General features: G+C 36.5%; 2 protein-coding genes across 2 annotated transcripts; one reads left to right on the forward strand and one right to left on the reverse strand.

Moving 5' to 3' along the window:
• The first annotated feature begins 464 nt into the window (after positions 1-464).
• On the forward strand, positions 465-4329 carry LOC145004719 (E3 ubiquitin-protein ligase UPL5-like). The gene is made up of 3 exons (XM_078963697.1): positions 465-2431; positions 2521-3110; positions 3840-4329. The coding sequence occupies exons 1-3, from the start codon at positions 670-672 to the stop codon at positions 4101-4103; spliced, it is 2616 nt and encodes an 871-aa protein (XP_078819823.1). The 5' UTR covers positions 465-669; the 3' UTR covers positions 4104-4329.
• Positions 4330-5029: 700 nt separating this feature from the next.
• Positions 5030-6349, reverse strand: LOC145004720 (uncharacterized). The gene is made up of 2 exons (XM_078963698.1): positions 6200-6349; positions 5030-5682 (listed from the first exon to the last, which is right to left on the reverse strand). The coding sequence occupies exons 1-2, from the start codon at positions 6212-6214 to the stop codon at positions 5251-5253; spliced, it is 447 nt and encodes a 148-aa protein (XP_078819824.1). The 5' UTR covers positions 6215-6349; the 3' UTR covers positions 5030-5250.
• Positions 6350-24299: the final 17950 nt, after the last annotated feature.

Below are 24299 nucleotides of genomic sequence, written 5' to 3' on the forward strand. Positions count from 1 at the left end.
ATCCTTACACACGATACTAAAATATGTTGTTAACCGGTTGTAATATTGACTAACCTTCAAATTGTCCACAATTGAATAATTTAACTGTATTTGGGACTTAATAAAAAAATAATGTAGATACTTAATTGAGTATGATACCAAAATGTAGAGATTTTATAGAAGATTTTTTTAGAAATGAAACAATGAAACAAAAACACAAATTGGATCAAAGTTGCCTATTTTGTTACACCACGAGGACCATTTATGTAACTTGGTCTTTATATTTTGTTATATTTTTATATTGTTTAAGGCGTTCTAAAGATGTATGTTGTGATTCAATGATAAAAAGTTATGATTACAAAATCAAGCAAAATGTATTTTAATTTTCAACAAAGAGTAATATGGGTCGGAGTCGGATCCAAATAATACTCGATACCCACACGCACTCTCACTCGTCACGTGTCTTCTATATGCAGAAAGAAATCGGGTCAAGAAATCGCAATACTCTCCCCACCCACTCTCTCTCCCGACGTCTTCTTCATCACTCCCTCTCTCTATCTTTCTCTCTCTGTGTGTGTGTCTTTCTACCAAAAAGCCTAAAACCCAGTTGGTTTCACAGAATTCTGTATTTGGGTTTTTGTTTCCATGGACTCTAACCGGCCGTAGACGCTCGTCGCCGGTTAACCCTCAATGACTCTCCTCGATTCCCCCACCATCGATTGCGTTCAACAACGCATCAAACGGAAGCTCGAAGATTTCATCGACGATGACCTCTCCTCCTCCGACTTAGTCTCCGTCAGGATGAGAAAAGACGATCCTAACCCCGACTCCCCTTCTTCTACTGCCACCCTCAATTCCTTCCCTGATCAAATCACCACTCATCATCCTCATTTCCAACCTAGGGCTTCTTCCAGTTCCATTTGTTCTTTCCCCAATTTCACCCAATTCTTCGTTCGGATGATCTCAGGGGGTAAAACCCTAGTTCTCCATGGAAACCCTGAAGATAAAATCATGTCGATCCACGAGAAAATCCAATCCGCCACTGGAATTCCGTTGATGGAGCAAAGGTTAATTTATGGCGGGAAGCAGCTTCACTGGGAGCAAAGCCTGTCTCAGTGTGGGATCACAAACGACTCCGGGTTGCATTTGGTTGGTCGAATGCGAAGCACGGGACATCCGCAAGCTTGGCAAGTCGTCGATGATTTAGTTTCCGTCATCTGCAGGCTGTGTAAAGGCGAAAGAGGGGTTTGCATAAAGTCTGTCAAATCCAGGTTAATGGAATTCTTAAACATGACACCCAAAGACGGAATCGACCATGCCGCTCCTTACCTGAATATATTTCTCTCTTCATCCGCCATTGCAGCACTGGTAATGCTTTACATGTCACCCCATACGGGCAACAAAGAATGTGCCGAAGACTCGATTCAGCATTTCATCAAATCCAGTAGGAACGTGTTACCGAGACCTATATATCCTGAGTTCGCACCTATAGTATTAGAGTTCTGTAAATTGCTTGGTAGAGCTACTGCCCATGATGATCCTCTATATAAACTATGTCGAAGTAGTCTAGGTTCAATGGTGGAGCACGTCAAAATAGGTAGAAATTCAAAATACTACGATGGTAGTAGCTACAAAAAGGTGGTCATAGCAGTTCAAGAGATTTTTCCATTTGTAGACGAGCTTGCAAAGAAGCTATCTGAAGGTTTGATTTCAAGTATGGAGTCCAATTTTGGTCCTTCCCCAAATGACGTCCGTGATTTTGCAGCATTTGTGCGACCTCTGAAGGATGCAATCGTTAGCCAGGTACCTTTTGGGACTCTCATACCAATGCCATACAATCAAAACCTCCCTTGTTACAGTGAGGAAGTCAAATTTCTTTACATGCTGTTTTATGACTTATTGGCAAACCTGCAATTGTGTCTGAATAAAGTGGAGGATGTTGTAAAGAAAGAGAAAGGAGACGGTGGGTGGGATCAATACCTTTCTATCTTAAAAGAGCTGCATTACATTTCTGAACTATATCAAGGTGCAGAAGATTACTTTTGGACGAATTTGAAATCTTATAAAGCTTCTTTATGTTATTTAATCGTTCGATATGCGAAAAGGGGTGATGATTATAAATGGATTCTTGATCATAAAGATCTCACAGACTTTGAATCTAGAAGGCATCTGGTTATGATGTTGCTTCCAGAACTAAAAGATGAATATGAAGAGCTTCATGAGATGCTTATCGACAGATCACAACTGTTATCAGAATCTTTTGAGTATATCGCACGTGCAGACCCCGACACTTTGCGTGGAGGGTTATTTATGGAATTTAAAAACGAAGAAGCCACTGGTCCAGGGGTATTAAGGGAATGGTTTTTCTTGGTTTGTCAAGCTATCTTTAATCCCCAAAACGCCCTTTTTGTTCCTTGCCCAAATGATCGAAGAAGATTCTTCCCAAATCCAGGTTATAACTTATAACCCTATATAGCTTCATGTTTTCCATCTCAATTCTGTTACAACAGGGGTATTAAGGTAATTGTTTCATGTTTGCAGCATCTAAGGTGGATCCAATGCACCTTGACTACTTTAGCTTTGCAGGAAGGGTGATCGCGCTTGCATTGATGCATAAAATGCAAGTTGGGATTGTATTTGATAGAGCATTTTTCTTACAGTTAGCAGGAATGAATGTCTGTTTAGAAGATATAAAAGATGCAGATCCGTATCTATACAACAGTTGCAAACAGATACTGGATATGGATCCATGTGCAGTTGACGAAGATACCCTTGGGTTGACATTCGTTTGGGAGAGTGAAGAGTTAGGTTCCATGAAAGTTCTAGAACTTCTTCCTGATGGAAAACAGATAACTGTAAACAGTAAAAACAGAAAGGAGTATGTTGATCTTTTGATTAAACATCGGTTTGTGACATCTGTTTCACAACAGGTAACACATTTTGCTCGAGGATTTGCAGATATTGTTACAGATGAAGAGATTCAAAAATGTTGTTTTAAAAGCTTAGAGCTTGAAGATCTTGATGGAATGTTACATGGTAGTGAAAGTGATGTTTCTGTTGATGATTGGAAGGCACATACAGAATATAATGGATATAAAGATACAGATCCACAGATTTATTGGTTCTGGAAGGTGCGTAATATTTTCTTGTTTTTTTTTTCAATGGTTTAGGTTGAAAAATTCATTATCTATATATAAATAAATACACACCATTATGACCTGTTATAACAGGTTGCTTGCCCTTTATAAGGGTATAATTGGTACACCAAAAAGAGTTTAGGGACCTTTGATGGTCAAAAGAATTTAGAGTGACCAAATGTGGACAACATATACTTTTTTTTTCGTATACTTGTGATATTATAATAATTATATTATTTGTGTCTATACCAAACAAATAATATTCTCTATATTGATTAATTTAATTAATATAGTTTAATAATGTACCATGCAGTTGCTATTTTTTTTTGTTCTGTATGTCCATGACAAGCCCAATACAATTTTATAATCCATTTATTTTGTCATGAATCATGCTGCGTAATATATTTTTCCTTTTTGCATAAATTTGGAAAAAAAGTATATATTTAATGTAGATTGTGTTTGTGATGCATACGAAATTGGCGGCTGTGATGTATAATTTTATTAAAAGTATTTGACTAATAATATTAATGAAATATGTAAAATATAGACATATAGTAGATAGACTAAAAGCTATATATTTATAATAAAATTATAATCATAAGCATGTTGTTCATGTTAATGGTGTATTTGATAAAAAGTATAGGGACTAAACGTGGACAGATGGAAATTTTATTATTATTAAATTTAATTTTAATTGGCGGTTGGTTGGAATAAACATAACAGATTGTGGGGGGAATGAGTGCGGAGCAACGGAAGGTTCTTCTGTTCTTTTGGACATCAGTGAAGTATCTGCCGGTGGAAGGGTTTGGTGGGTTGGCTTCAAGGCTTTATATTTATAAGTCAAACGAGTCCTTTGACCGACTTCCTTCTTCTCATACCTGCTTTTACCGGATTTGTTTTCCTGCTTACTCATCAATGGCCATGATGCAACAACGCCTCAATGTCATCACCCAGGAGCATGTTGGTTGTAGCTTTGGAACATGGTGACAATGCTCCCCTCCCCTCCGCTTGTACAGAAGATATTATCTTTATATATATATATAAATAGGGTAAATTATGATGAAATTTTCTAATTAGACTTGCATGATATGATGTTTTCTTTTGTTTGTTGCCTTCGCTTGATGCTAGGGTTTTTAGTCTTTGTGATCAACTGTTTATATATATATATATAATATATATGTTATGTGGGGAATAAAGAAGGCGGTTTTCTTCATCTTTTGTTGGTTATATCTAGTTTCATACTCAACATCACAAATGAGTGCACTTTTAGAGAGACAATCCTCTAGGCTTTACAGTCATGTATATCATTCATCTCATTAAGTTAAAAATGAAACAATCCATTAGACTGACAATACAAAACAAAAACAAATTTATTAAGTGATTTCTTGTTCTGTGTATGTACTAGGATTTTGTTTTTAGGTGGAGTTGAATTCAAATTTGGTTTTAGGTGGTGTAAGAGACATGTGAAGTCAAAAATTGTCTAGCCATTATGAAGAGATGAGAGACTTTAATGCATATAAAGACATATATGACTATGGTGTTGCTTAGGCCCAAAGGCTCGATAACATTTCTCCTAGCCAGTTTTGAAATAAAATATCGAGCAACACAAAGACAAATTTTTTTGGTCTAGCATTCTGGCTACTTTATGGTACATATGATATGGAAGGCCGAAAATTCTTTGCTTTTTAGAAAATCTAGAGTATCATCAATGAAGATGGGGGACGAAATCCAAATTAATCTCTATAATCGGTTGAAATATCGGACAAAAATGTCTAGCCTTGATTCTAATTCTTGGATGTGTTCTCTTATAAACCTTTGTAATGATGTCTTGTTGTAAGTTGCATTTTGTCACTTCCTACTAGCGATTTGCTAGTGTGGCTTATAATATATATGCTGTCCTAAAAGAATATAAATACTAAAAAAAACAAATATTATTTAAGAAAACCTCACGGAATAACATTTCACCACACTCATAATCATATAATTAAACATAAAATCCTTGGAATAAAACTCGATATTCCAAGTGATCATATCCCACCATTCATCTACTGCCACATGGCTTTTGAATATTCAAGCCCACAAAAACACCTCCAACATATAAATCAAACTTCCACCTTTTTCTCAGTCGAATTCATCACTCTGTCTTCTCAACTGCCGCTTCAGTGGTGTCACTGGCAACAACTTCAGCCGGCTTTTCTTCTTCCGTCACCTCCTCCTCCTTTGCCGGAGTTTCTTCAGCGACTACATCTGCTGCCGGAGTTTCCTCAACAGCTGGCTCCTCCTCCTTCACCGGAGTCTCTTCCTTTGGTTCTTCGTCAACCACACTCTTTGGCTGCTCAGTCACTTCCTTTGTCTCTATTTCCACCGGAGCTTCCACAGGAGTCTCCTCCGCCTCTGGTGGAGGAACATCCACGGTGGTTTCCTCCTTTGGTTCCTCAACCACCAGCTCTGGAGTAGCCGGTGGTGGTGTATCAACTACTGGCTCCGCTTCTTTTGGTGTCTCTATGGTGGTTTCTACCTCCTTTGTAACAGGAGTCTCCGGCAAAGTTGTTGCAGCTGATTCAACCTGAATCATCATCATTCATCCATCCATTTTTAATACAACTTCGATTATCAAATTTTTAATATCTTCATTTAAACGTTAATTTAAAAAGATCCATGTATAAATCTGAAGAAAAAAGCTATAAACAAACAATTTTTTTTATTCCTAATTCTTATGTCAACTTTTTCTTGTTTTATTAACAAAATCAACAAAATAAAAATGTTGATCGACCAAGATAGATCAGGTTTGATAGAGAGCAAAAAGAATTTCAAGTGATCATAAGGTTTTAGTTAATCGAAGGGTAGTAAAAGAGAAAGATGTCATATTTAAGATCGTTTGGATCATGATCTTATATTAATATGACATAATACATCAAATAAATTTGTTATATAAATGAAATCTATGTTTTATAACCAATTAACAAACTAATAGAATATAAAAACAATTTTATAAAATTAAATCCAAAAAAACACTTTAAAGTAAAAGATCAGTGGAATAAATATTTGATAAAATATTAAAGCAAAAAAGAGAGTGGGATTACCTGAACACTGGCCATTGGGATTGGTTAAGAATGAAAGAATAGAAATAAAGAAAGGAAGAATGTTGATTTTGAGTATTTGAGAGTGAAGTGAGGGAAATGGGAGGAATGTGAGACCTATTTATAGGCCTCTCTATGTTTTTAGAAATATAAAAAATATTTAAATTAAATGTTGGGTTTTGTGAAGGAGTTAATTATATAAATATAAATGATGTGTTTTGGATCTAAGTTAAAGAAAACCAAGAGTTTATGTATAAGTTTATATAATTAAAAAATAAAACTATTTTACATTTAGATAAAAATGGACTTATTTGTAACTGTATCTTTATTTGATTATAAACGTATATAATATGATTTAAAATTTATGTTCTCTAAAACACATTTTCGTTTATAAATATTATGTTTTAAATAGTTAACTAAATATATAGCTTAATTAACGATCAACAACCATTTTAAATATTTTGAATGATGTTAACTATAAAAAGTAAAATAAAATAAAAAAACTTACGAATTTCAATCAAATTTGTTTATATAATAATATAACCATCTATATTATTATTTTTTTCATCACACTCATTTGAAACCTTCAAATCTTTTAATTTTCTATCTTATAGATTAATTTTTTTAATTTGATTATATTATTAAATGTAAAATATTATCAAATTAATTATAAGCTTTTTAAATTATCAATTTAATATATTAATTTAAATATTATGTTATATGTAAAACCTACATATTTTTTAAAATTAATTGTCCGAAAGAATAGTTAAGTAACACAAATTCATCATTTATATTTATTAACGAGCAAGTTGCGGATAAAAGTTATTGAATATTGTGATAATCAATTTTGTATAACAATATTTATTTCATAGTTAATGTTAATAATATACAACATAATATATTTATCATGATTTATATTTTTTAATGTGTGCAACGAACAAATATTCACCTGCTTTGTTATAATGTTTTAAAAAAACAAAATTTAAGTGGGGTTAAATCAAGATAAATTTACTCTTTTCATAGAATATAAATTTTATATTATTTATCAACTTTTAGCCAACAAATGACAATATTTTATTCTACATTAATTTTTTTTTATTACACATCAACTTTTAACCAACAAATACATTTATTTGATTCATATTTCAGATGCTGGGTACTAAGTACTAACCCAATTCTTTGCTTGTTAAACCGTTGATCTAGTTATGTTTATGAGATTAATAAAACTGAAGCATGTTTATTCAAACGGACTATATGTATGTTCTTTATAATGTCTTTTATTTATAAATATGTTAAAAATGAATATATGCTGGAAAGTAACCAAGCCATTATTCATCATTATAAAAAATAAAAAAATCCGTTTAATTTATCTAAAAATTTGTACACCTCATTTCCCTAACATATGAAAGCGAAACCACAAGCTCGTGTAGTTGTAAATGTATTTACTTTATCTAAAAAAAACATATAGTATAATTTAAGGACTACTTTTTTCCTTGTTTACTAAATTGTTTGAATAAAGAGGGGGTATAATGGCCAAATCCACATGGTGGAGGCCTAATTTGTAATGAGGTGGATCATATCTCTATTTTTAGATGTGTGATTTGTGCTACTTCATGTTAGGTGGATACCATGTTCTTCCATTTTGCCTTTTTTCTTGTTTTCTTGAAAATCCAACCTTAGTTTAACAAACCAAACTTCAATTATCATACCTTTTAATCCTAAAGCCATCATTTCAACTATTTGATTAGAATTTAAATAATCAATCATTTAATAAATACAAATATGCAATTGTTATATAAAATGGATTGTAGGTACTAGTGATCACCCACTTTGACCTCCCCGATTTTCAAGCATCTGGAGGATGAGAGACACATTTGGTAAAGATCACGGGTAGATCTACACGGTTGCCCGGGTTACCCATAATACCCTTCATATTTTTTGGCACCATGATTTTTTTGTGAGAAATTTTTCACATAGGTTGTGTTACCCCTAAAATTATATATGCAATTTTTGATATTTTGTCATGCGTTCGCCACTCATAAAGATGTTAATCTGTACAATGTCTGGTAGCTGTCTGACCTCCTCACCACCTCCAAATTGAAGCAATGCAAATTTGTTATGCAATGATCTTTTCATTAACAAAAACTAATTATGATCAAGAATAACCAAAGAAAATATTTAAGGAATGAATATCAATTAAAATTTGCTTCTTTTTTGATGTAGGTATGATGTTTGTCAAAATGTTGAATATGAAAAATTTTCTAATATATGAGCTAGAAAATTAATTGCAATTGAAACAGTCAAATAACATTTTTTGGAGAAAAGAAAAAAAAAAAAAAAAAAAAAAAAAAACATTCGTCGAAAATCGTAATTGTCGCCACCGCATTGGGTGGGTGCACACCTAGCTTGTGTGTGTATATATATATATATATATATATATATATATATATATATATATATATATATATATATATATATATATATATATAAAAGATTTGTGTGTTTAATGAAAAAAAAGCAAATGGTAAAATATAAAGTTATCAAGATGGGAATTATGATGAGATGAAGAGGAGGCCAAAGAGTGTCCGATAGGCCGGTGGATCTATGGCCCATATTTTGTTAACAGTTTTAATTAATCACCGTTAATCTTTTTGAATCAACGGACGAGAGGATAAGTGACTTGACGTGTCAAAACTTTTTTCGTATAGTGGGACCCACAAGAGTATTATGATTGTGGGTTTCAGTATTAAGAGGCGCCCATTTTGTTAAAAGTTGCTGAGTCATTGGGCCCACTTGTCCGGGAATCCTTTTCAGACAGTACACCTCGTGAAATCAGGACCAACGTGCCCAACCTGATTGCCACCTCGGATTACACTCATAGTTATTTGTATATGTTTTAAGCACTTTTTTTTTTTTTTTTAAATGAAAAATATATTTTTAACCATTTAAATTATAAAACAATTCAAAAGATAATAAACAAAAATGAAGTAATTTTTATTTAAATAGATTATATTATTATAGACTAATTACTATTGTTCCTATATGATTTATTTGCTTCAAGCCTTCAATATTTTTACCTCTTATATGATAAAATAACTTCAATATCAGGTTAGAGCATTCATTAAAATTTTATGATTTTTTTTATTTGGATTAAACAAGAGTGTTGAATTCAAATAAGTTAAATGAGTAAACTTTTTTTTTATAAAATTTTTATTTTTTGTATAAGAGTCGATTTATATATAACAATTTTTTTCGTATATAATATTGAAAATTATAGAGGTAATCTTGCAAATTAACAAGTTTTCTCTATCCCACATTGATGGGAGAATAAACGTTGTGTATGTTTATAAGTCTCTTCTCTTGATAGACCTTCAAAAGTTTTAGTTGATCAAAAGAATAGGCCAAGCCTAGCACTAGTTGATGCCTTGAGTGTGCGATTTGGGTGTACTTCGCATGATGCATTAGCTGTTGGGAACTGAAGAGCTTTTATTTTGGCAAAATTTAGGTATTTGATTTAGCTTATGTGGCCCCTTTTCTGCCTTCTAGGGTTTCAATACCTATAAATACATCTCCCTATGAGTTGTATTTGACACTCACAAAAATTGAAAGCTCTCTCATTCTCTCTGCAATTTCTTCCCGGTTTCCATGCAATTATTCCACGATGAAGATCCAAGATCACCCATCAAGAGGTTGGTTTTACATTATTGTAATAATAATTGGATCTATTATTTGCAACTAATCGACATATAATTCTCAATATTATTTGTCAGTTTCCTTGCGTGTCTATTGGTTCTAATTTACAACAATCTTAGAGATTTTTACAACTTGTGTTTATAAATCAAGAGACTAATGGACACCCAAATCCTAACGGCTAGTCTCCACTACATGAACCAAGAGTTTGTCAAGCTTGACCGATTCGATGGTCAAAACTACACCCGATGGTTGACAAGGTCAAGTTCGTGCTTCATGTGATGAAACTCGCCTATGTTTTGGACCTAAATTTGACCCCAATTCCTGGTGATCCAATTCCCGAGGTAGGGAAAACTGTGGATCCAACCATCATCTCTGGTCTGGAAAAGCAAAGGGCTCTGCGTAGAGAGTCTGAGGAACTGTGTTTTGGTCACATCAAGAACTCACTGTCTGATCAACTCTATGATCTTTACACACCGGTCAAAGATCCGAGACAATTATGGTGTGCTTTGGAACTCAAGTACAAGGCATATGACGAAGGTACCAACAATTACATAGTATCAAAGTACCTAGAGTTTCAAATGGCTGATGACAAACCTATCATGGAGCAAGTGTATGAACTCCAAGTCATGGTCAACAAGTTGAACACACTCTCCATCTCGATACCATAACTCTTTCAGGTTGGTACGATCATCGCAAAATTGCCACTCTTGTGGAAATACATCTCTAAGCGAATGATGCACAAATCTGAGGACTACTCCTTGGATGTGTAACATCCCAAGTCCAGGTACCTTGTAACCCTTGATCTTTTGAGTACTTGTCCATTTTAGCCCTTTATTGAGAAAAGGTGGTGAATGAGTATGTGTGGCGTACGCGAGTGTAGGCTCAGCGTACTTATGTTCGTGCTTTTGATGCAGAAGCCACCTAGTACGTTGGGCGTACTAAGACCATAGTGAAAACCCTAATTTAAGGTGAGTCCCCTATATAAAGGATATGATGGACTCATTCCTGGCCACCATTCTCAAACAACAAACCCTCATAAACCCTAAACCTTCGTTCAGAGAGCTTGTGAGTGCATTTGAGAGCCTTTGAGTGATTTTGTGTGTTCTTAGAGTGAAGAAGAAGCTTTGTAGAAGAAGGAGTGAGAGCCCAGGCCCTTGGATCTGAGCATATCTGAGTCGGGAGCTTCATATAGAGGTATACACCTTCAAGCTTTCTCACTCTTTTGATTTATGCATCATAGTAGAGTATTTTATGGTTTGTCCCAAAAGTTGGAGACTTTATGAGATATTGAGCTCCAGAGACTATGATCAACCCCTTTTGAGTGTATTCAGTGGTGTAGTTTCATAAAAATCAAGACTTGGATGTTGGAATCAAGTTGTGCATAAGATGTGAGCATTTTGAGTTAAGAGAGTGAGAGTGTTGTGTGTTTGTGACCTTATCAGCCATGCAAAGGCTTTAAGTCATTGACTTTATGGAGTAAGAGTTATTAGGGAATCCAGATCTGTGATATGAGTCAATGTCTTAACTGATTAAGACCAAACGAGTAGAAAGAGTGAAACTGGGACGTACGTTGGGCGTAATCCCAATATGCGCAACGTAGGGATCGATCATCCCCGATTCCTGCATGACATGGGAGTACGCGCAGCGTATGCGCTGTTGTTGACTTTTGGTTGACTATTAGGGTTTGGTCAATTTGTGGACTATTAAGGCCATGGATGGGTAAAATGGTCTTTTACCCTTCTGTGAGTGTAGAAGGGTTAGTCTAGCTTCATTGAGAGTCGTCATTAATTAAGGATAATTATTGTATGTGTTAGGCAGAGGCTAGACCGGTGATTCGAATTTGATGTGTGACCAGAGGGTCTTCTGTGATTATTTGAGTTACGTGATATTATGCAATTTGTTTGTGTGATATATATGCTATATTAGTGTTTTATTGAGATCGAACTGGAGGGTCCAACTCGAGTTGTGGGACCGGAGGGTTTCCACCGAGATAGGACTGGAGGGTCCAAACCGAGCTGTAAGGGTTCTTACTGAGACACAGGAGCGTAGGGTCTAAACCGAGATGTGAGACCAGAGGGTCCTCACTAAGACACATGACCGGAGGGCCACACCGAGACACATGAGACCGCAGGGTCCATGCCGAGTTATAGCCATGAGAAGCTTATTATTTGTGCATATGGTATATTGAGGAACTGACTAAGCTTCATGCTTATTGTGTTTTATGTTATGTGTTTCAGGTACTTCTCAAGATCGTGGGAAGGCCCCAACTTGATTTTACACACACCCACATTGGAGATATGTTTTTGAAGGATCCTGGATTCGTTGTGACATCCCCATTTTCACGGCCAGAAAAGACCAATTTTGTTTATGCTTTATAAAAATCAAAGTACCTCTTTTAATAAAAATGTTGCGGAATTTGTTCCCAGTAAAACATGATAAATACGTTATCAAAGCATTTTCGAAGAAAAATATTTTTATTCATTTTACAACATTTGGGATGTCATCGTTAATACAAAAACATAAGCATAAACAGAACTTACATTCATTATCACTAATGATTTATATCTCCTTAATCTATCAGTGTAATGTGACTTCATATCAACACCTGTGATATAAATAAACTGAGTGGGTCAGGTTGGGAAACCTGGTGAGTACATAGGGTTTTCAACCCACAATAATATAATTATTATGTTTAAACATCAAACAATCAACCCAATTACCCATCCCCATTATCTTCCTTACTCTTAAGGGTCTACTCTAAGAGTCATCTATCCTGCATTTGTTCATTTTGAAGTCCCTTGCTTCCAGGGTTTATAATCAGTCACTAATTACATAGCTGCCAATGCACTAAATCCATAGTTGCTAAAGTTAATTTATCAGGTACTAAATCCATATCTACCAGTGTAGATATTAAGTCCATAGCTACCAATGTTTATCTAACAGGCACTAAGTCCATAGCTGCCAGGTACTAAGTTCATAGCTACCAACACCTAACAAATACTAATTCCATAGCCAGCCGTGTTTACCTAATATGTACTAAGTCCATAGCTACTAGTGTTTGTCCAATACGCACTAAGTCCATAGATGCTGATGTTATTTATTAGGCACTAAGTCTATAGTTGCCAATGTTTACTCGCATCATCTTTTATCTCTCATTATTCATCTACCTATGTCATACCCAAGATATTTGTAGATATAAAATACATATACAGTTTAAATCATTTAAAACATGTATAAAATCATTCATCCAACATAGATAGCAAGTATACAGATAATATGCACATGTAGCATGTAGTTTATATAAAATACTTCATATTTATCTGTAAGATGAAAGTAACTATGCACTCACTTGAAAAGGTGGTGATTTCGAACTCAGACAGCGCTTCGCTTCTTAAAAATAATTTCCTTCGACGAAACCTAGTATTATTACCACTAGAGTTTAGTTTATTATTCGCTGAGACTAATTAATAGTCTAGCTATTACTACTATTATATAAGCGTTAAACAATACTTATATAATCCATAATAATAGCCCAAGTACTTATTATAAGTTCCTAATAACGTTACTATAATTAAATAAAAGCTATATTAAAAATAGCATAGGCGTAGCTCACTTACATCGGGTTTTATAGAAAACCGGGCTTTGCTTGGAGCAGCGTTCCCGAGCCGAAAAGCTCTTCTTCTCGGAGCCGTCAAGCACTTCGGGGCTTCCGCCTCGTGCTAGGGAGGTTCCCTAGGCGTTTCGGGGGGTTTCGGGGCTAGAGAGAGGTTCTAGAGAGAGTAAAGAGAAGAAAGAATAGGAAAAGCGTGAAGAAAATGAGGGTGGGAGAGGTTCTATTTATAGGGTGAAATATGGCTGAACTTGGTGCCACATGTCACCATCTAATGGCAAGACTTGGGGAGAAAGCAATGGTCAAGATTGTGCCACGTCACCGATTTTCGCATAGCACACTTCTATTCATGGTCAAGAGTGTGCACCATGTATCAACTAGGGATTCTAGTCATAAGACCAAGTCTAAAGGACAAAACAAAAGGAACTTGGGACTTGAGAAGCAAAGCTTCTAGAAACCAAGCCATCAGAATCCTAACTCAAAGCTGAAGAGTACCGGACCTTTCCATGTTTGCGCGGAGGCTGGGCATTATGTGAGAGAATGCAAAGATCGCAAATCGGGACCGGTTGCACATTTAGTTGAGCAAATGACTAATAAGGTGGAAAGTTTGAACCTTGGAGATATTTTCATGATCTCTTCGCTTACCCGAGCAATCTATACTCGAGGATGGTTCGTATACACTGCAGCCACTATGCATGTTTGTGGGCAACGAGAGAGCTTCCGCACTTATCATCCAATGCCAACAGGAATGGTAGTTTTCTGTGCTAATTATCACATAGCTGAAGTTCAAGGAAGAGGTGATGTTCATCTGAAGTTCACACATGGTGAATGGGTTACCCTTTGAGATGTTCTTCATGTCCTTACTATCTTGAATGGGTTGGTTTTTGCGGACAAGTTTGACAAATGTGGGTTCAAGATGGAGCTTGAGAAAGGCATGATTGTGATCACTAAGGGAAGAAGATATGTTGGAAGGGCGAATAACTATTCAAGAATGTATTGTCTTTCCCTTAATGATGAGGTTAGTGAAAGTAGGTCGGGTGTTGAGAGTGGTGGTTCTAATGTTGAAAATGTGTCTTGTGTGGGTATGAATGATGTAATTGATGGATAGATTACTAATGTGAATGAAATGAACTTTTCTGGTTATGTTATTTATTCAATTTCTTTATGGCATAACTTTTAGCAAACACTAATGATAAAAACATTGAAAAAAAATACAAAATAAAGGAATGTTAAAATAAGACTTAAAAGATTTTGAAAAATGTGAAACTTGTGTGAAATCAAAGTTTTCAAAGAAACTATTTCCACCAGTTAAGAGAAATACATCATTACTTGAGCTAATTCATTCTGATATATGTTAATTAAATGGAATACTTACTCGAAGGGGGAAAAGGTATTTCTTCACATTCTATGATGACTCCAGTGATGTTTACATGTTTATTTGCTGAGATCAAAAGATAAAGCTTTTCATGCATTTAAACGGTATAAGGCTGAAGTTGAAAATCAACTTGAAAGACACATCAAAATTATTCACTCGGATAGAGGCGGAGAATACTTTAACCAAGAGTTTGACACATTCTGTGAAGAGAATGAAATCAGACACGAGAGAACTTCACCATATACTCCCTAACAGAATGTTTTGGCTGAAAGAAAGAACTGAACCCTTTGTGATATGGTCACTTGTATGTTAAACTAATTGGGTCAACCAAACAATCTGTGGGAGGAAGCTGTTGGATTGGGTGTCTAAGCCCATAACCATAATTAGTATAAACTTGAATTGATAGTAGCACAGTCATTTTGGGTTGCCCTCAAACCTCGTAATTAAATATGATAACTTTTAGAGCGGGGGACTGATTTATTAATTTATTATATGATTAATAAATTAATTATAAATCAAAATAATTGATTTTATAATATATCATTAAAATAATATATTAATTAGAAATAATAATATTTAACTAAGAGCTAATTAGAAGTTAATTGGAATTAACTTTGTGATTAATTAAAAGTACATGGGTTAAAGTGTAATTGCTCAATAGTTGAATAAGAGGCATTCTAGCCTTTGACGGTTTTGAGGGGGTTTTAGGGTTTCTAAAATTATCCTTGGTGGATAATTAGACAAATCAAGATAATATTATTATATTGGGCTTGGGCTTATGTAGGGTTTCCAAATTGCACTATATAAGGACTCATATACCTTGTAAATTTAGGAAAATGACTTCTAGATCATAATTAGTTCGAAATTCCTCCTCTCTCTTCAAGTTTCTTGGTTGCTAGGGTTTGAGTGTAAACCATCAGAGACACGACACATGTGGTGCTTGCTTCCAAGAGTATTTCAAGAAGGTTTTGATTATTTACTACAACAATAAAAAAGTTATGTAAAACCCTAACTTCTTTGTGATTTTCGAAATTAGCTTAGGGGTCATAAGTTTTTTTATTCAATAGATCATTACTTCAATTGTTTTCTGACATAAATCTTTAGGTTGCATGTACCAACTGAGGGTTAAGGATTTATCTACGTTAGTGCATGTAAAACCCATCAGTGGTATCAAAATGTATGGTTGTTTAACAATTGAATGTATATTGCTTTCACCTAAACAAAATCTAATGTTTTCTAAAAAAAACTGATCTCATGACGTGATATTGGATCCTTACGTCGTAAGCATAGATACAATTAGAATTTTGTTTTCTGTTAGACCGTACTCACGATGTGAGAGTCTATGCTCAAGACGTGAGCACAGTGAGTTTCGATTTTTTTTAGATTTTATTGCCTAATTTGATTTATATGATTGTTATTTGGTAATTATCTTTTATAAAACCTATCAAATTCGAACTTTGGTCATATTAGATAATTAAATAAAACCTTAAATGTAGGAGATAATCATAGACAAGATAATAATTAATATTAACCTTATGGATCTTGTAACGCCCGCGTTTCCAGACTAGACATTATCATTGATGTAATAGTTTAGGTTAACACTTGTAACTCTTTTTGGAGTATTAATGATGAAATATTTGAGTATTATGTGAATTATGTGTTTATTTTCTTAATTATTATAATTTAATGAATTAAGAATAAAACAAGCGTGAAATTTGAAGTGTGGGATAAGCCTGATATCTTTGCATAAAGATGTAGTGGTTGAAACAAGGATTCCGAAGATATAAAGAATGTCGAAATCCGAGTTATAACAAATAAGTTATAACCTATCGAAGTTTCGCGACAGAACCAGCAACGCTGAATGACGTAAAAAGTGAAATTTATGTTAGAGCGATATTTAGCCTTAGTGATCTAAACGAAAGTCGTAGAGTTCGTTAAACCGAGAGCGTGCATACAAAGAACGCCAAATCTGACTTCGTATGAGGAAGTTATGATTTTTCTAAGTTTCGACTTAGTAGTATGCAGCCCGAATACTCGATTTGAGAACGAACGGTTTTTAGCCGAAACAATCTAAACAAGAATCGAAGATCTCATTAATTGTAGTGAAACGATGAAAAGATAGGTGAAAACGAACGTCAGATGAAGAAGTTATGAATTTATAACGGAGTTTCCTTGTCCCGACATACTAAAATTAAATAATAAAAATAAAGTCAAAATTAGCCGACGGAGTCTAAACGAAAGTTGTAGAGTGTAGTCTCACCTACGCGTGGATATAAAGAACCTCGAAAACGTAGTTCGTATGAATAAGATATGAATTTTTGAAGTTTATTAAATAATTAAAACATAAATTTAATTATTAAATCTGACATTATCCGAAGGGGAGTCACTGGACTTATCCGGGTTACGCCCAACGTAGGGCTGTATGCCCAGCGTACAGCGAAGCATGACGCACCTCGCACTCGAGTTCTTTGGATACGTAAGCGATGACGATTTCGGAGGAGTCCACCCCACTTAAGGGCATTACGCCCAGCGTAATGCGAGGCCTCAGCCTCTATAAAAGGCATGCGAGGGCAGCCGACTCCATTTGCCAATTTCTCTTCTCTTTCTCCCGTTTTGCATCGTTTTGCGTGCTACAAGTATCCCGAAGCCTCGGTATTAACCTCGAGCCCTGAAGCAAGTCCCACAGCCCCGAAGATCCCGAGAAGTGCAATTCCCGAGCCGAAGCTTTGCCCACAAGGAGCCTGATTTTTGTGAAGATCTTCCAGATCTACCGAAGAATACTACTTCTGCAAGTTGTAGTGCTGTCCGATCATCTTCTAATCTGGTGAATGTGTAATTACTTTCTTCTAACGCATAATTATGAAATATTTTATACGAAATACGTGTTATGTGTGTATTTTGTTATTATATGTGTGAAGGTATATTCACTTTCTTCTATCTCATAGATATGATTTGTTTTCTATGAAACACATGTTATGTGTATGTGTCTCATCTATTGAATGAGAATGATATACATGTTTTAAACTATGTATAAAAATATATCTATTGTGTAGGGCGGGTTTGGAACATAAACTCATATATGACCCGTCAATCCGTTTATTTATATGGGTTCACAGGTTAGCAGGTTCATGGGTCAGATTTGGGTTCGCGGGTCCGAATTTTAGACATTTAAGTCTTAAACATCCAAATGAAAATTAAAAACATTCATAGAAACATGTTACGAACTTAGCCTTATAGGTTACAACTTACGATCTTAGACCATCCATCATGAGTCAACATGTCAAAATAGTCAAATGGTCTATTAATCAATTGTTATATTATATAATACTTATTAAATATTAATACTTGATACATTTAAAAATAAAATAATTTTTTATTAAGAATATAAACGGGTTGGCGGGTCAACCCGTTTATTTTTTGAGAAACTCATATATGACCCGTTTAATAAACGGGTTGGCGAATTGAAAAACTCAACCCAAACTCATTTATTTCGTGTCGTGTCGAGAGTTGTCATCCCTACGTAAATTGACATGTATGGAGAAAAATTGTTCTGTATAAATCACTTCTATTTTTTATATAGTTATAATTATACATTTGTGTATACATTTGGATCAACTAAATATTGAAACTTTGTAGGGGATAATGTTACTAGGTCGAATAGGTTGGTTTTTATTAAAATGAATATTTTGGGTTGAACAACCAGTAAAGTTAAGCAGCATTATAAAATAAAGTTTGAATAAGCTTATAAGCATATGTTTATGCTGTGCAGTTAGCCTTTCAGAACGAAAAAACGAAACGATCTTATTACTTAACATTTATTTTTAATAATTTTTTTAAATAGATATGTAAATGTGATGGAACTACATGTTATGACTACATGTTATGACGAGGGTTGGCCCCCCCGTCCCCCAATGGATTGCAAACAACTTGTCATTTATTGAAAAATACTAAATGTCACATCCAAATTTTAAAAAGCAAAACAAAGATAAATTATATTAATCTTAATTATCAGGTTTTGAAAAATTTAAGCAAAAAATAAAAGATTCTTAATATTAGCTCAATTTTATACATGACATTTAAACTATTGATGATATCATCGGAGAAATACGATGCCATCTACAAATTAAGATGGCATCCACGAACTCACACCATCTATGTGCGAAAATGTTATATTTGGTCATTTCATGGATATTGCAAGTGAACCCGCACATGTCATTTGCGGAATGTTAAATAAAGATGATTTTTTGGAAATTACTTACTTTCCACATACGTGGCTCATTGCGCAACACCACGACTCCTGTGGGTAAGGTTCGGTCATTTTTTTTATTCTTTGATGCATTGATGTTTTGTCTAGTCTTACCTTATTGTCAGCAATCCATCACATCAGACTAGGGGGCTTGATGACACATGGTTTATATGACTGAGTCCAGTCCAATGTCATTGGTCGCGTACCAATAACATCGGAGTGAGGGGACTTGATGATATATGATCTATTAACATGGCCTACACAGTTCTAGTACGTCAACCTTGCCTGACGCTCCCTTGCCAATCTTGTTGGGGACTCCCTTGCCTGACGTTCCCTTGTCAGCCTTGTTGGGGACTCCATTGTTAGCCTTGTTTGACGCTCTCTTGCCAACCTTTCCTGGGACTCTCCTGCCGGCCCGACCCGACGCTCCCTTGCCATCCTTTCCTAGTGCGTGCCCCCCAGCCTTGCTTGGGGCGCACCCGTCAGCCCCGCCCGACGCCTCCGGGTGGACTTATCCAACTCCTTGCCAACTGGCCCTGAATTGGGTTGGCTTAAGGTCTGACCTAATTACCCTTGATCTAATTGTCCCCTATAAAGTAAACATTATCTCCTCCATGGAGGAGGAACTCTCCTCGATGGCTTAGCCACCGCCCTAGACTCCGGCCGGGTAGCTCAACCGACACCTTCCGCCGCCAGCCACCATACACTACCCCCAACACCAGGACCAAGATGGTTCTCTCTAGCTAAGGAGAACCATCTCAGATCTAACAGCTAATCTAACTTGATCGTCAGAGTCCACTCTCGGAACATAATCCCTAGGGCGGCTCTAACGCATCTCTCTGTTGTGACCTCGCAGCAGAAGCACTCTCTCAGAGCAGGTGTCGGAGTCGATGTCTCATCAACTAACAATATTATTTTCCACATACGACCTTATTTGCTTATTATACAAAGTGTTTTAATCTTAAGGGTCTCTTATAAAGTATGAAACAAGTTCATCCAAAGTTGTGTTGGAACTTTATATATATAAAGGATTTGCAAGTTGGCAATTTCCTTTGTATCCCACATTGGTGGGGAGAAGAAACTTTTGGGGGTTTATAAGCCTATTCCCTTGGTAAGCCTTCAAAGGCTTTAGTGGATCAAAGGAATGGGCCAAGCCCACGCGCGCGCCTAGCCTAGCCTAGCACTAGCCGACGCCGCGAGTGCGCGAAATGGCGCGATTTAGGCGCACTTTGCACTTTGCACTTCGCACGATGCATCGGTCGCTGGAAGCTGAGGAGCTTTTGTTTTTGGTGAGTTCGGGTCAAGCCGATTTGACCGACCCGGTCAAATGGTTGACCGGCGTTGACTTCGTAATGGATAAGTCATCGGGGCATTCTAGAAGGATAAGGAAACGGCTTGCTTGGAGAGCAAGCTGTCGCCCTAGGTTTTCGGGGGCCGGCCTATGGGGGCCCGGTTTATGCCTTCTAGGGTTTCGATACCTATAAATATAGCTCTCTAGGAGCCATTCAGTACACACACGAATTCTTAAAGCTCTCTCCCTCTCTCTGCGGTTTTTCTTCTAGTTTCCGAGTAGTCGCTTTGTGTTTGTCGATTTCCAGTGCTGTTGGAATATCGATCTAGCTGCATTAAATCCTGGGGTTTTACTCTGTTTCTTACAGCCAATACAAGCGAAGTAAAAACCTTTAAGGACAGGAATCTGATCCGTGCAGTTGCTTCAAGATCAAGTCAGCTATCAACAGGTCGGTTTTAATTTTCTGTCTTGTGTTTCATTCGTCCAATAACAGGACAGTCTTCTTCTACCTTTCTTATAATCGGATCTAATCGAGAAGGATAGATCTGGTTTTGGACGAAACTCGGTAATATAATAATAATAATTGAATTTATTATTCGCAACTAATCGACATATAATTCACAATATTATTTGTCGGTTTCCTTGCGTGTCTTTTGATTTACAACAATCTTAAAGGTTTTTTACATTGTGATCAATCAACAGACTAATGGACTCTACTGCTAGCCTCCACTTCATGAACCAAGAGTTTGCCAAACTTGACCAATTCGATGGTCAGAACTACACTCGTTGGGCCGAAAAGGTCAAGTTCATGCTTCATGTCTTGAAGCTCTCCTTTTTGTTGGACCCAAAACTGGCACCAATTCCTGATGATCCCATTCCAAAGGAAGGGGAATCTGTGGACCCAACGGTCATTGCAGAACTGGAAAAACAAAGGATTCTGCGTAGAGAATCCGAGGAATTGTGTGTGGGTCACATCAAGAATTCCCTATCTGATCGGCTCTATGATCTTTACTCGCCGGTCAAAGATCCTAAAGAGCTTTGGAGTGCGTTGGAACTCAAGTATAAGGCACATGAAGAAGGTACTAATAAGTACCTTGTGTCCAAGTACCTTGAGTTTCAAATGGTTGATGACAAACCAATTATGGAGCAAGTGCATGAACTCCAAGTCATGGTCAACAAGTTGAACGCACTCACCATCTCTCTTCCAGAACTCTTTCAGGTTGGTGCGATAATCGCAAAACTGCCACCCTCGTGGAAAGATTTCTCTAAGAGAATGATGCACAAATCTGAGGACTACTCCTTGGATGATCTGATGAAACACCTCCGCATTGAGGAGGAAACTCGCATCAGGGACAAGCGAGGTAAAGTTGGACAAAGTGTGCATCATGTGTCAGGTGGGAATTCTAGCCACAAAGGCAAATCTGGGGGACAGAACAAGAAGAACTTTGGGCCCAAGAAACAAAGCTTCAAGAAACCGGGTCATCAAAATCCTAACTCAAAGCCAAAAAGGGCCAGTCCTTGCCACGTCTGCGGAGAGATTGGGCACTATGCGAGAGAATGCAAAGATCGCAAATCCATACCGGTTGCACATGCAGTCGAGAAAGTTACTGAAATGGTGGCTAGTGTGAACCTTGGAGAGATTTTCATGATCTCCTCTCTTACTCGAGCAATCTGTGCTCGAGGTTGGTTCGTAGATACTGGAGCCACTGTGCATGTTTGTGGGCAACGAGAGAGCTTTCGCACCTACCAACCCATGCCTCATGGGACGGTTGTCGTCTGTGCTGATGGCCATAGAGCTGAAGTTCTAGGAAGGAGTGACGTTCGTTTGAAGTTCACACGTGGTGAATGGGTGACTCTTCGAGATGTTCTTCATGTTCCTACCATCTCGAAGGGTTTGGTTTCTGCGGACAAGTTTGACAAGGCTGGGTTCAAGATGGTGCTTGCGAGAGGCAAAATTGTGATCACTAAAGGCAGAAGACATGTTGGGAGGGCGAACAATACTTCGGGAATGTATCGCTTGTGTCTTAGTGATGAGGGTAATGTTAGTGGTCCTAGTGTTGAGTGTGGTGTTTCTAGTGTTGCTAGGGTGTCGAGTGTTGGTAATGATGTAATTGATGGATAGGTTGCTAATGTGAATGAAGTGAACTTTTCTGGTTATATTGTTTGTTCAATTTCTTTATGGCATAAACGTTTAGCTCACACTAATGTTAAAAACATTGAAAACATGCAAACTAAAGGTATGTTAAAATATGACTCAAAAGATTTTGAAAAATGTGAAACATGTGTAAAATCAAAGTTCACAAAGAAACCATTTCCATCAGTTAAGAGAAACACATCTTTACTTGAGTTGATTCATTCTGATATATGTGAGTTAAATGGAATCCTTACTCGAGGAGGAAAAAGGTATTTCATCACATTCTGTGATGACTTCAGTAGATATCTACATGTTGATTTGCTGAGATCAAAAGATGAAGCTTTTGATGCATTTAAACGATATAAGGCTGAGGTCGAAAATCAACTTGAAAGACACATCAAAATTCTTCGCTCGGACAGAGGTGGAAAATATTTCAACCAAGAGTTTGACACATTCTGCGAAGAGAATGGAATCAAACATGAGAGAACATCACCATACACCCCTCAACAGAATGGTTTGGCTGAAAGAAAGAACCGAACTCTTTGTGAGATGGTCAACTGTATGTTGAACCAATCAGGTCAACCAAACAATCTGTGGGGGGAAGCACTATTGACTGCTTGTTATGTTCATAACAGGATCACTAGTCGTGTGATTCCTACAAGCCCTTATGAGTTGTGGAAAGGTAGAAAGCCTAACCTAGACTATTTGAAAGTGTGGGGGTGTGTTGCTTATTATCGGACTCCCGATCCTAAGCGAACCAAATTGGGAGCACGAGCTAATAAGAGTATATTTATTGGATATGCTCAAAATAGCAAGGCTTACCGATTACTAGATATTGATTCTGGTGTTGTTGTGGAATCCAGAGATGTGGAATTCTTTGAGGACAAGTTTTCTAAGGATGAAGAAAACTCTAGTCATACAACACTTACAAGTACCTCTCAAGAAATACTCCCACCTCCTCCCAGTGTGGAGGAACCAAGGAGAAGTACTAGGGCTAGAATTGAGAAAACCTTTGGAGATGATTTCTATTCTTATCTGGTCGAAGGAACACAAACGAAAGTGACGAGAGAGGTCATTTTTTTCAATTAATTTGGATGATGATCCTAAGACATTTACTGAAGCCATGACGTCTCAGGATGCTCCTCTGTGGAAGGAAGCAATCAATGATGAAATGGATTCAATTATGGGTAATGGAACTTGGGAGTTAGCTGATCTACCCAAGAGGAGAAGACCCATAGGATCCAAATGGATATTCAAGAAGAAATATCATCCTGATGGATCCATATCTGCTTATAAAGCAAGGTTGGTTGCAAAGGGCTATAGGCAGCGAGAAGGGATCGATTATTTTGATACCTATACCCCAGTTGCTAGAATTAGTTCAATTAGGACTCTCATAGCAATATCAGCTTTGAAGGGATTGTATATTCATCAAATGGATGTGAAGACAGCCTTTCTGAATGGTTATCTCAAAGAGGAGATTTACCTGGAGCAACCTGAAGGTTTCGTAATACCTGGACAAGAAAACAAAGTATGTAGACTTGTTAAGTCTTTGTACGGGTTGAAACAAGCTCCTAAACAGTGGCATGAGAGATTTGACACCACTGTGACTGCCTTTGGTTTTCAGCACAATAGTGCTGACAAATGTATTTACTCAAAACATACATCTGATTACATAGTAGTTATATGTCTTTATGTTGATGATATGTTGATCATTGGCACTCACCTAGAAGGTATTCTTGAGACGAAGAAATACC

This window comes from Lactuca saligna, chromosome 7 (genome assembly GCF_052625555.1).
Source record: "Lactuca saligna cultivar CGN05327 chromosome 7, ASM5262555v1, whole genome shotgun sequence".
In the NCBI taxonomy this organism is placed as follows: Eukaryota; Viridiplantae; Streptophyta; class Magnoliopsida; order Asterales; family Asteraceae; genus Lactuca; species Lactuca saligna.

Excerpts from the sequence above, each read along its gene's own strand:
- LOC145004719 (XM_078963697.1), top strand. The coding sequence starts at position 670 with ATGACTCTCCTCGATTCCCCCACCATCGATTGCGTTCAACAACGCATC. Across the intron at positions 2,432-2,520 it reads AAGATTCTTCCCAAATCCAG|CATCTAAGGTGGATCCAATG; the intron begins GTTATAACTTAT and ends TCATGTTTGCAG. Across the intron at positions 3,111-3,839 it reads AGATTTATTGGTTCTGGAAG|ATTGTGGGGGGAATGAGTGC; the intron begins GTGCGTAATATT and ends TAAACATAACAG.